At 43.4% G+C, this 10,818-nt stretch overlaps 1 protein-coding gene across 3 annotated transcripts in view; it reads right to left on the reverse strand.

The window, feature by feature from the left end:
• The window catches only part of ILDR1 (immunoglobulin like domain containing receptor 1), a gene marked incomplete at both ends in the record, with an annotated part of 32,561 nt that overhangs the window by 8,762 nt on the left and 12,981 nt on the right, over positions 1-10,818 (reverse strand). For 2 of the 3 annotated variants that reach the window (XM_084231657.1, XM_084231656.1), the window contains 4 exons: positions 3,137-3,283; positions 3,564-3,683; positions 7,917-8,066; positions 9,488-9,658. In XM_084231657.1, the coding sequence (XP_084087783.1) occupies positions 3,137-3,283; positions 3,564-3,683; positions 7,917-8,066; positions 9,488-9,658 (588 nt within the window). The remainder of the gene's footprint in view (positions 1-3,136; positions 3,284-3,563; positions 3,684-7,916; positions 8,067-9,487; positions 9,659-10,818) is intronic. The other variant, XM_084231658.1, reaches the window with a different exon arrangement.

Consider the following 10,818-nt stretch of genomic DNA (forward strand, 5'->3'; position numbering starts at 1 on the left):
AGGCCTGGGGAGGTGGGTGGCAGAGATCAGAGATTCTCAGAGTGTCCCGTGACCCAATGCAGGGTGTGCCTAGGGGTTCTGTGATCAGGCAGCCAGTAACCAATATAGGGAGAAAGTTCTTTCTTCAGTTGTTATGGAATAAGATTCACTTTCAATAACCTTCATCTTTAAGTTCTGCTGTGGGTGGTTTACTAGTAAACCACTAGGTGAATTATCAAGAATTGCTGAAATTTGGTGTCATTTTCATTTTTCTCATCTGTGGTCCTCTATTAACTCTCAGTGGAAAGTTGGAGTAGGTTGGGGAGGTAGTCTGTGGTCAGAGAAGTTCAAGAACCACAGATATCACTCTCAAGGCTTTCTTTTGTGTCTAGAGTTATGATTTGCTGAAATCAAGACATGCTAGTGTGAGCTTGCTCCTGTAGCTTCTTCTCTTATATTATAATTATGTTCCACATTTTAACAATGTCCTCTCTCTCTTCAGAGGTAAGGCTATCTTTCCTTTCTAAAGGGAGTCCTTTCATTGTAAGCTGATGTCATTCCCACTGGCTCCATCACCCCTTAGTAATCACCTTACTTTACTCACTTGATACTGGTGTAGGGTAAGGAGAAAAATGTCAGGCTTTTCTGCCCTCCCACCATCAGGATAGATGATGGATCCTTGCAGTCCTGAATGCATGCCTGAAGGCGGGCACCTGGAATAGGGTGTGGGCCTAGGTAGATGGGATTCACCTGGGCTAAGACTGGGCTTTTAAGTATGGTGTCATGAGGATGTCAGCAGGAACAGAGAAGCTGAGAGAAGAAGAAGAGAAGCAGAGAACGCTAGAGAGAGCCCAGATAGAGTGAAGATTTGCAGGGGGCTAGGAGGACTGCCAGCCTCCCGGCCGCCCAGCATCCCTGCCTGCCATGTGCCTGGTAAATCTAAATAAAAGACCTGCAAAAACCACTGAGGACTCTGACTCCTCCTTTACCCGGTCTGTTGGATCAGAAAACCTGCTCTGTGGTATTTCTGACCCTACGCTGGCCTTGGCCCTTTGTCTACAGATATGCTTAGGATTATCTTATTCTAAAAAGAGCAATAGTCGCACACACACCCTTTCCCTTCCACGAGATTTCCTTAACAGCCCCTTGTCCCCACCATGTAATCTGCTCAATGAACTTCTCAGTACAGTATGCCCTAGTGACTCACTTTGAAAGTGACCTCATCTGCTTAAGTGCAGGGATCTTTATTTGTGTATTTCTTTATTTTACCAGTTCTTCTAAATGAACACTAACCACTTAAGAGAACGCAGTTTCCCCCAGAACCTGTTTATCAGGTTACTGACAGTGAATGTAGTTATCACTTATGCAGGCTTTGTCTTTAGTCCTGCCTGTTTTGAGTGCCCCGCTGCCTAGGGAGTCTAAGAAGGCATTATGGAAAATTTTCCCCTCACCTCATTCTATGTATTACTATTCCTGTGATTGTGACCTCATGGTGCCTCTTCCAGAGGCTGCTAACAGGTAGGGAGCTCCATGGCTCAATCCTGAGCTCTCTGCTACTTTTCCTCTCTATAGAGTTCACTGACGTCTCAGCCAGCCCCGCATAATCCACATACAGAAGCTGTGGCAGCCTCTGTTGTAGGAGATTCAGGCAGTGCTAAGTCAGATGAACTGAGTTTCAGCATGCACCGCCTCCGCTACTTACTAATGTGATTTCTTTGACCTTCAGTTTCCTCATCTGTTAGTGATGATACCTGCCTTCTAGGGTTGTACGGACTCAATAAGAAAATACATGCAGAGGGCTTTACAAATGGCAGACAGCCAATAAAAGTTAGTTCTCTTTTCCTGTAAGACAGCAACCTCGGAACACAGGCCTGAAACCAGACACAGACCATTGACCTTCTTGACACAATAATTTAGGTTTAGTTTCTATCTTAAGAGGCAATTCCTTATTGTTCCTTTAATTTTTTCTTTCAAATGGACTAAAATGGTAAGAACAGTTATTTCTGGGTGCACAGATTAGTTTTTATATTTTCCTGAATTTCTCAAATTTTCTACAATGTAATATTTTACTTACATCATCAGAAAAAGGAAATGTTATTAAAAAAAACACTTACTCGTTCCATTTAAAGCAGTTGATCCCACTCCATCTATTGACTAAGAAAAGGTCTATGAAGAATAATGTTATATTCTTTTTGCCTTCACCATGCATTCTGCAGCCAAATTTTAAGGGCTTGTCCTAATTATACTTAAAAGGTTAAATTTTGGGCCTCCCTGGTGGCACCAGGGGTTAAGACGCAACCTATGAAGCTGTCCGCAGCCACTGCAGCACGAGTTCAATCCCCGGCAAGGGAGATACCCACATAGCACAGCAGATTTTTCTTGACTCCCCCGCTGCTCCCCTCAGCAGTGTATTTCAGCCATTCTGCCTGTTCTGTTCCCCACTCTGCCTCTTGTGAATCCTCTCACCTGACACACCTCTGGCCTATACCACAGTTTTTGTATGCATAAATAAATAAATCTTTTAAAAAAAAGGTTAAATTTTAACTCAAAGGCAGATCACATTAAAGCAAGATTTTCTAATGCCTCTTTTCTTTGTAAAAGTGTGGCCCCCAGGCCAGCACTGAATCACCTGAAAACTTTTGAGATATACAAATTCTCAGGTCTACCCCAGGCCAATTAAATCAGAATCGCTGATTGTTGAGAGGTGGAGCCAGTGATTCCGTTTTAACAAGCCCTCCAGGTGATTCTTAATTTCGAAAACCACCTCTCTCCGCTCCCTTCTTTTCAAGTCATCTGCAAGAAGTGGCCTTGTCTCTCACTGCTATATTCAAACCACTTCCTCCAGTCACCTGATGTCCCAGCAAGGTCTATGCTAGGAGCAAGGCAAATCAGGGCCACTGAGGAAATGCCATCTGTAGACAGAGCCATCTGAAGGAGGCCTCAGGCAGGCTAGGATGTGGAGAAGCAGAAGTCCTTCTACTTGACTCCATAGCTTCCCCCAAGAATCATTTCTGGGCTAAGCTTAAAGGCCTCGAAGTCTGTGATGAGAGAAAGGGCATAGAGGAGAACCTGAAACCAAAGGGCGTATGAAGCTGATCTGATTGGGGTATAGGGCACCAACACTTCCCTAGCCCCGTGCTTGTCCGTTTCCTCTCACCTTCCTCAGGGCAGCAGCAGCGGTCGGGACAGCAGGGACAGCGAACATAGCAGCAGCAATACTGGGGACAGCACTGACACCAGCACACTCCGATCAGCAGGAGGAGGAGGAGGGCTCCAAGAGTGATGAAGATCACTGTCAGCCAGTCTGCAGGGGAGAAGTTTAGCAGGGGGTGAATGAGACATGCAGGGGAAAGCTTCCAGCTGTGCAGCTCTGCACCTATAGGTTAAGGTTAAGCAAAAAAGTGTTTAGCCACTAAACACTTTGAACATTAAATGTTCTTTTAAATTTAAACAAATGTAAGAAAACCGCAGAGGTTGGCAATCCAATAGCAATGACTTGGGCTTATTTCTGTTTTTGTTTTATTTTATATGTCAAAGAGCCATCGTGGTGGGGAGGTCAGACATGAAGTTCCAAGAGCACTTACGCAGGACGATGAGCTTCACCTCCTTATCTGGGTCTCCTGAAGTATCCCCTGGAGCCTCAATGGTGCAGTAATACACTCCATGGTCCCACCACATAACTTCATTAATCACAAGATCGGCTCCTGCCAGGAAGGAAGAAGAAAGTGCTAGTGGTTAAAAGAAAGGGGAGTGGTTTCTGAACTATAGAAGGCTCGAGACTCCAGAACTGTCCTTTCATATCCTAAGAGGGCTTTGGTAATTCAGAGAAAGACCTCCATTTCTTCCTTGGGGATCTTTCTCATTCTCCAAACAGAATAATGATGGCATAACTGACCACTCATTGAAATTTTGGGTACCTCATCTCATTTAATTCCCACCAGAACTCTGTAAGTGGGAGGTAGAGATTACCAGGTGTTTTCCAATGTCTATTTTCCCTTTCTCCCATGGTCATAGAGTTTTTGATTATGTGCTGAATAAAGGCTTCCAGAATAAAGTTAATGTATCACGTTTTATCATACAGCTGGGCATAGACATGTGACTCAGTTCTGTCCAATAGATTGTATATGAAAGTGTCACATGATGCCCCTGAGGAATATTCTTTAAAAAGATTTGGCAACACCTTTGCCCCTTTCTTCTTCATTTTTTCTACACTGGTATCTGGAAAGCAAATATGATGGCTACCATCTTGAATCCCTTACTTATTGGTAAGCTGAAAGGAGGACTCAATGGAACAGAGCCACCACACCAGTTTTGTCCCTCTGTTAACATCCGAATTATGTATGAGAAGAAAATCAAACTTCTTTATTGGTTTAATCACTAATATTTTAGGTTATTGCTAACTTGCAATCAAACTTAATCCTGATATAGTGGGTATAATAATTAGCTGCATTTCATAGAAGGAAACCAAGATTACAGGAGGCTAAGGAACTGGACTAGCAACATACAGATAATGCTTAACAGAAGCAGGTTGAAACCCATGTTTTTCTGCCTCAAAACTGTGGCTTTCAACCACTATGCTCTACTGTCCTCATCAAACTGTATGGAAAACTCTACAGCCTGCATCCCTTACCAGCCTACAGTAAACAGTAATCTATGGATGTTAGAGGAGCAGGTTATGAGATGAACCTCAATAAGTAAGGGTGAAATGCAATATGTTAGGAGTAAATGTTACTTAAGAAAAGAATGTCAGTTTTCATAGGTACCAAGAGTTGTGCTACCCATTATGATAGATGAGTGGTTATGTTCAAGTGTAGTAAATGCAATAAATGTTCACTAAAGGCCTTTTGTGGGTCCAGCACTATTTCAGACACTACTTCAGGAGATCCTTCCTGAAAGCCTAAAGTCCTGCCAGAGTCATTAACACAGGCTCTAAGTCCCTGATGTCTTACCTGCAGTGAGCGCTAAGGGACATCTTTACATCTCTAAAGACCCAACATTACAGACTTGCTCCTGCTAACTTGGCAGGCATAGCTGCAATTCTGTTTGTCAAGAAATATTTATTGAGAAATGGTGCTGGGAAAACTGGGTCGCTACATGCAAAAGAATGAAGCCTGACTACTACCTAACACCATGCACAAAAACCAACTCAAAATGGATTAAAGAACTAGACATAAGACCTGAAATCATAAAATACATAGAAGGAAATATAGGAGAAACACTACGTGATTTGCACATCAAAGACATCTTTACAGACACATCACCCAAAGCAGTGATAGTGAAGGCAAAGATAAACAGCTGGGACTACATCAAATTAAAGAGCTTCTGCACAGCAAAAGAGACAACAACAAAAACAAAGACTGGGAGAACATTTTTGCACACAACACTAATGATAAAGGACTGATCACAAAAATCTACAAAGAGCTGATGAGACTCAACAAAAACAAAGAAAATAATCCAGTCAAAAAATGGGCAGAAGAGCTAAAAAGAAACTTCTCTGAAGAGGAAATGCAAATGGCCAACAGGCATATGAAAAAATGTTCAACACCACTTGTAATCAGGGAAATGCAAATCAAAATTACCATGAGATACCATCTTACACCAGTGAGAATGGCACATATTTAAAAAACTAGCAACAACAAATGTTGGCGAGGTTGTGGAGAAAAAGGAACTCTCCTGCACTGCTGGTGGGAGTGCAAACTGGTCCAACCACTATGGAGAGCTGTGTGGAGATTTCTTGACCTACTAAAGATAGAGCTTCCATATGATCCAGCAATTCCACTCCTAGGTATTTACCCAAAGGACACAGAAACATCAATTCCAAAGAGCACCTGCACCCCTATGTTTATAGCAGCACTATTTACAATAGCTAAGCTTTGGAAACAACCCAAGTGCCCAAAAATAGATGGCTGGATCAAGAAGATGTGGTACATATATACCATGGAATATTACTCAGCATTCAAAAAAGATAAACACATGCAATTTGCAGCAACATGGATGGAGCTGGAAGGGATCATGCTCAGCGAAATAAGTCAGAAAGAAAAAGAAAAATACCAGATGGTCTCACTCATAGCAGGAATCTAGAAACTTAAATAAGGGACCAGGAAAAAGAATAAGTATAAGAAAGAAAATACAAAATCAACAAACAACTAGGAACCAGAGACACTCTATGGGGGGTGGGGGGCGGGGAAAGGAGGGTTTGGGGTCAAAATAAGGGGGTTGTAATTGTATGGGGAATATAAAAATAAAATTTAAATTAAAAAAAGATATATTTATTGAGGAAATGAAACAAAAATGCGAGGTCATGCAACAGTAAAGCTAACTTCAACTTCTGTTTCCTTTGCTTTCTACGTCAATCGCTACGATTTTTTTCCTACCCAAGGTTTTCCAAACCCACTACCTTTCCCAGAATTCAACTTAGCCCTGACTTGGAAGAATGGTAAAAGTGCTTTGGAAGGCAATTCTCCCTCAAAGGTTAATGTGTATTATAAATTTATCCCAAATTTTATTGGAGACATAGAGATTGTTTTAGGAATATCAAAGTAATGAGGGTATTAAGATATGTTGATATTTCAACTGATTCAAGAACTGATTTGACATGGTTATTTCAAATGATGCAAACATGGGTATAAAAGTTTCAGAAAACAAGGATTCCGGGAAGTCACAACAAGCCTGGAGGTAGAAATGAAAATGAACGAAAATATCGCTTTCCTATGAGAGTAAAAGGGAGACAGAGTTTGATCAATGTGGTTGAGTAGAATTAGTGGACAGCACTGCTCAAAGCTAGGAAAGGATACTGAAGAGCAGGGATTTTTATACTCCAAAAACAATAAAGAGAGTTAAAGAGGCTTTAAACTTTGCAGTTAGATCAGAGCTTTTTGGAGAAAGGAGAACCATTCTTACTCCTTGAGGAAGCACCTAGAGACTGGAAAAGAAAGTCAATGTTCCCTTAAAGCCAGGGTTCAAGGGCTGATTTGGGGAAATCAGAGGTTGAGTGCAATAGGTTCAGACTTAAATATTACATTTAAGGTATTACAGAAAAAGTTGGAAGCAATTGTTAAACTGACTCCCTCAACAGTTACAGAATATTCACTGATTTCCTTACAGTGTTGCTATGGGTGTCCTGAGTAACCTGCTGGATATATTTCTCCTCCCTTTTTCTTTTTAACCAGCAAATATTTAACCCAGCACATAAAGTTCACTGAAATTTATTTGAATTCTTTGCCAACGATCCTGGATTACAAGATAGGAATGGGGCAGGGAAGGGGTCCAGCCGTCCAAAAGTGTGCTGAGCGATCATAACTAAATTTCACTGCACACTCACCATTTGCTAAATGCTTTATACATATCATCTCACTTAATCCTTACAGCTCTTTAGGAGATAGGTCACGTGTGACATGCACTTCAGTGTGGGAGACATACTATCACACCCATCTTTCAGATGAGGTAACAGAAGCCAGAGGAAATAATGGATTTCTCATTGATCACTGAGCTATTGAGTAGGAGCACTAGGTCATCCTCCCAGGCCTTTTAATTCTAAGCACAATGCTTTCCTCTACCAATGGAGGGTGATGGTCTCAAGGTGGTCATCTACTTGGAAACCCCTATTTCCTTAGATGGAGGCAACAGGAGGGAACCCAGAGGCCTGAGGCTTGAGCAGTTTGTGGCAGAGATGAAAGGAGCCTGATCCAACCCTTAGCCTGGAATCTCAGGGAAGCAAGGAAAACACCCACTCCCAGACCCTGAGCCATAGCTGCAAGATACCCAGGGCAGCAGCTTTCAGAGGTGCAGCTGATTCAAGTACATGGCTTTTTCCTCAGACAGTGAAACTGACCAAGCATAGCATCAGGCAGAAGAAAATAAAAGGGAAATCCCCACAATGACTCAGCCTGTGAGGCCTGGTCTGCCACCCTGTCCCCTGCCACCTCCCTCTCACTCACGGTTCTGGATGGTGATCTTGCGCTGCCGGTAATCTACCCCCAGCACCGGCTCGTTCTGCCCCCGCCTCTGGGCCACAATACGAACCTCCCGCTGGCTGTCGTTGCAGTCATTGGATGGGTCCTGGCCCAGGGAGAGAGCTGCCTGGTAAGCTGAGGAAAGAGTTCACACCCAAGTCACACCTCAATGGGGAGTTCCCATGCAGAAAAGTGCCCTTGCTGCTCCCTGGAGTAGGGAACCTTTTCAATCTTCCTTGAGCCTCTGTTCCCCTGGAAAACTTGTTAAACACAAAGATTCTGATGCTGCAGGTCAGGGTGGGGATCTGAGTTTCTGGGTATCTACTGAGATCCCAGGTGATACCAATGAAGCACACGTTGAGCAGGAAGACCCCTCCTAAGGGCCTATCATTTCCAAATCTTGACTGCAACCCCTTCTCCACCCCAACTTAACTGCCTCTTTTTCAGTCACCCTTAACTCTGCTCCCATAGGGATCATCCACCTGCCCTTACAACATGGAGTTCAAGAGCAGTTAAATCTGCTGTTGCCAAGTGCCTACTACCTGTCTCTCCTACCTTCCCACCTAACCCAGGCCTTTTAAGAATAGCCCCCAGGGAACAACATTGCAATTTAGAGAGGGATATTTTGGGGACAATATCAGGCTGAGTGGGTGGCTCAGACAGGCTTGGGGCTCATACCGTGAAATATTAGGGCTAAAAAGAGGGAAAGCTGATGTTGCCTGCTTCCTTTCCTCATCTCAGGAAGCTCGCTTCCTATGAACAGGGCGTCTGCTTTTCTTCTCAAAACCTCTACAGGGTGGGTTGTCCTTGGCTGATGGTGGGTATCTGGGGCTCCTTCGTTACTTGAGAGAGAGAGTGGGTTAGGTTAGGAAAGAGCTTTGGTTCCAGAGAGCAGAACTGACACAGCTGCTCCTGAGAGACAGGACTTGGCTAAATACAGGGGGTACTGGCAGCACTCAAAGATGCCCAGCAAGGACCAGGCTGGGGGCGGTGAGCTCTCCATCACCAGGAGTATCTAGTCAGGGGGGAAAGGCTGCTCACCAAGAAAGCTGACCAGGGAAGGAAACAGGGCAGTCAGCAGAGGAGGTTCACAAAGGACCATTCCTCATGCATCCTGGGGGCCAGAGCAATCTTCTTGTAAGGTGACAGGTAAGGGGAGACAGATCTACATCCTCGCCTCAACATACTAGTATGCAACCAGGAATGGCCCTCTGCCTCTTCATGTCTGAGTTACCTTTAATCTTTTTACAATGAGGTGGTACTTAAATTTTAAAATAAATCATGTAATACAAGACCTTGAAGAAGCACCTGCATTTCCCTGGGCTCAGTTTATCTGTGGGTTGTTGGAAAAGTCACAATGTATTTTTTCTGGTTTTGTTGCAAAAATGCATCATGACTTTTCTGACACCCCAATATGAAGTGAGGGGATAGCATTAAGTGATTTTTATGATTGCTTCTCATTGTATTGTAAGGATTTGTGATCCTAAACAATTCCTACACCCTAATGGCAGTATGCACAGAGGGACCCAGGAAGAGCCAGAAGGGGAGGTACTCACATGCAGAGTAGTAGTCAAAGATGGGGTCTTTGCAGAAGGACTTGAAGCGCCATGTCACCACCACATCCTGGAGCTGGGCAGAGGTAGTGTAGTCACATTTGAGGATGACAGAGGCAAACAGGGTGACATAGCGCTCTGTGTGCTGGACTGTCACCAGCAAGGACTGGCAACCTGCAGCCAAGAGCAGAAGACAATGCTGAGGGGAGACCGGGTCTCTGACAGGTAACCTATTTCTGCTCATGGGATAATAAAAGCAATGCAAATGAGTGAAATATCAATACACTGCCTGTTTATTTAGGAGCTCATAGACAGAGCTTGAATTCTTACAAACATTGGCAGAGTGTGAGGTGGAGACTGCAGATACCCTGAGGGGGAAATGGGGAAAAAAAGAGCAAGAGCAACTCCCAGAGAGCTCCATCCATGCATTGATAATGCATCCAATGACAATTATAAAGAAATGATAATGAAAAAAGATTGTGCATGTGTCCCAGGGTGATACTACTTGTATATATCTCAATCATGACTTTAAATGTTTTCACATTTCCCTAAAGATAAAAAGTTCAACCTTTGTAACAAGCCTATGAGGTCCATCAAATCTGCCGTTGGCCTTTCACTGCTGCCTCATCTCCCTTCACACTCAGGGCTTCAGCCACTCTGACCTTGCCCCAGCCTCCCAAGGTAAGGTTGCTCTTCCCCAAGTCTCCCACATGTGGATATCTCCACTGGAGCACTCTTCATGGTCAACAGTCATGACTGTTCCTTTCACTACACCCATTACTAATTATTACTTAGGTCTCACCTCCTCAAGAAGGCTTCCTTGACTGCAAGTCTGGGACAAAGTCCTCCCTATGTTATCTAAAGGTGCCTTGTCGGCCTCCAATCAATGCTTTTCAGACTTCTTAGTGATGCCTGCTTATTGTAAATGCTGAAATCAGTGTTCAACACAAGCCCCTCATTGCAATCATCTCCATGGCACCCAATAGATGTTTGTTGAATGAATAAATGATGGAACGAATGACCAAAAATATACTAACCAATGAAAACTGGTAATACAGATGGCCAACATAAACACAAAGCAAATAGCAAAAAATGGCCAGTCTGTGACAATTTTCAAATGAGATCTGAAGGAACTAGGAATTTTTCTTTTTTAAAACTCCCTTTCCCACGTTTTAGCACCGGTAGATTAGTGGAGTGTGAGTAGAACACCTGTACATATGGAAGAGCAAAAATGAAACCCCAAAATTAAAAAAAAAACTTCCTCTCCCTAACACCCTACCCCCAAACCTTCAGACATACTTAGAGCTGCAAGTCTGTCTTGATGAGGAACCAGG

Source organism: Talpa europaea (assembly GCF_964194135.1).
Source record: "Talpa europaea genome assembly, chromosome: 4".
NCBI lineage: Eukaryota > Metazoa > Chordata > Mammalia > Eulipotyphla > Talpidae > Talpa > Talpa europaea.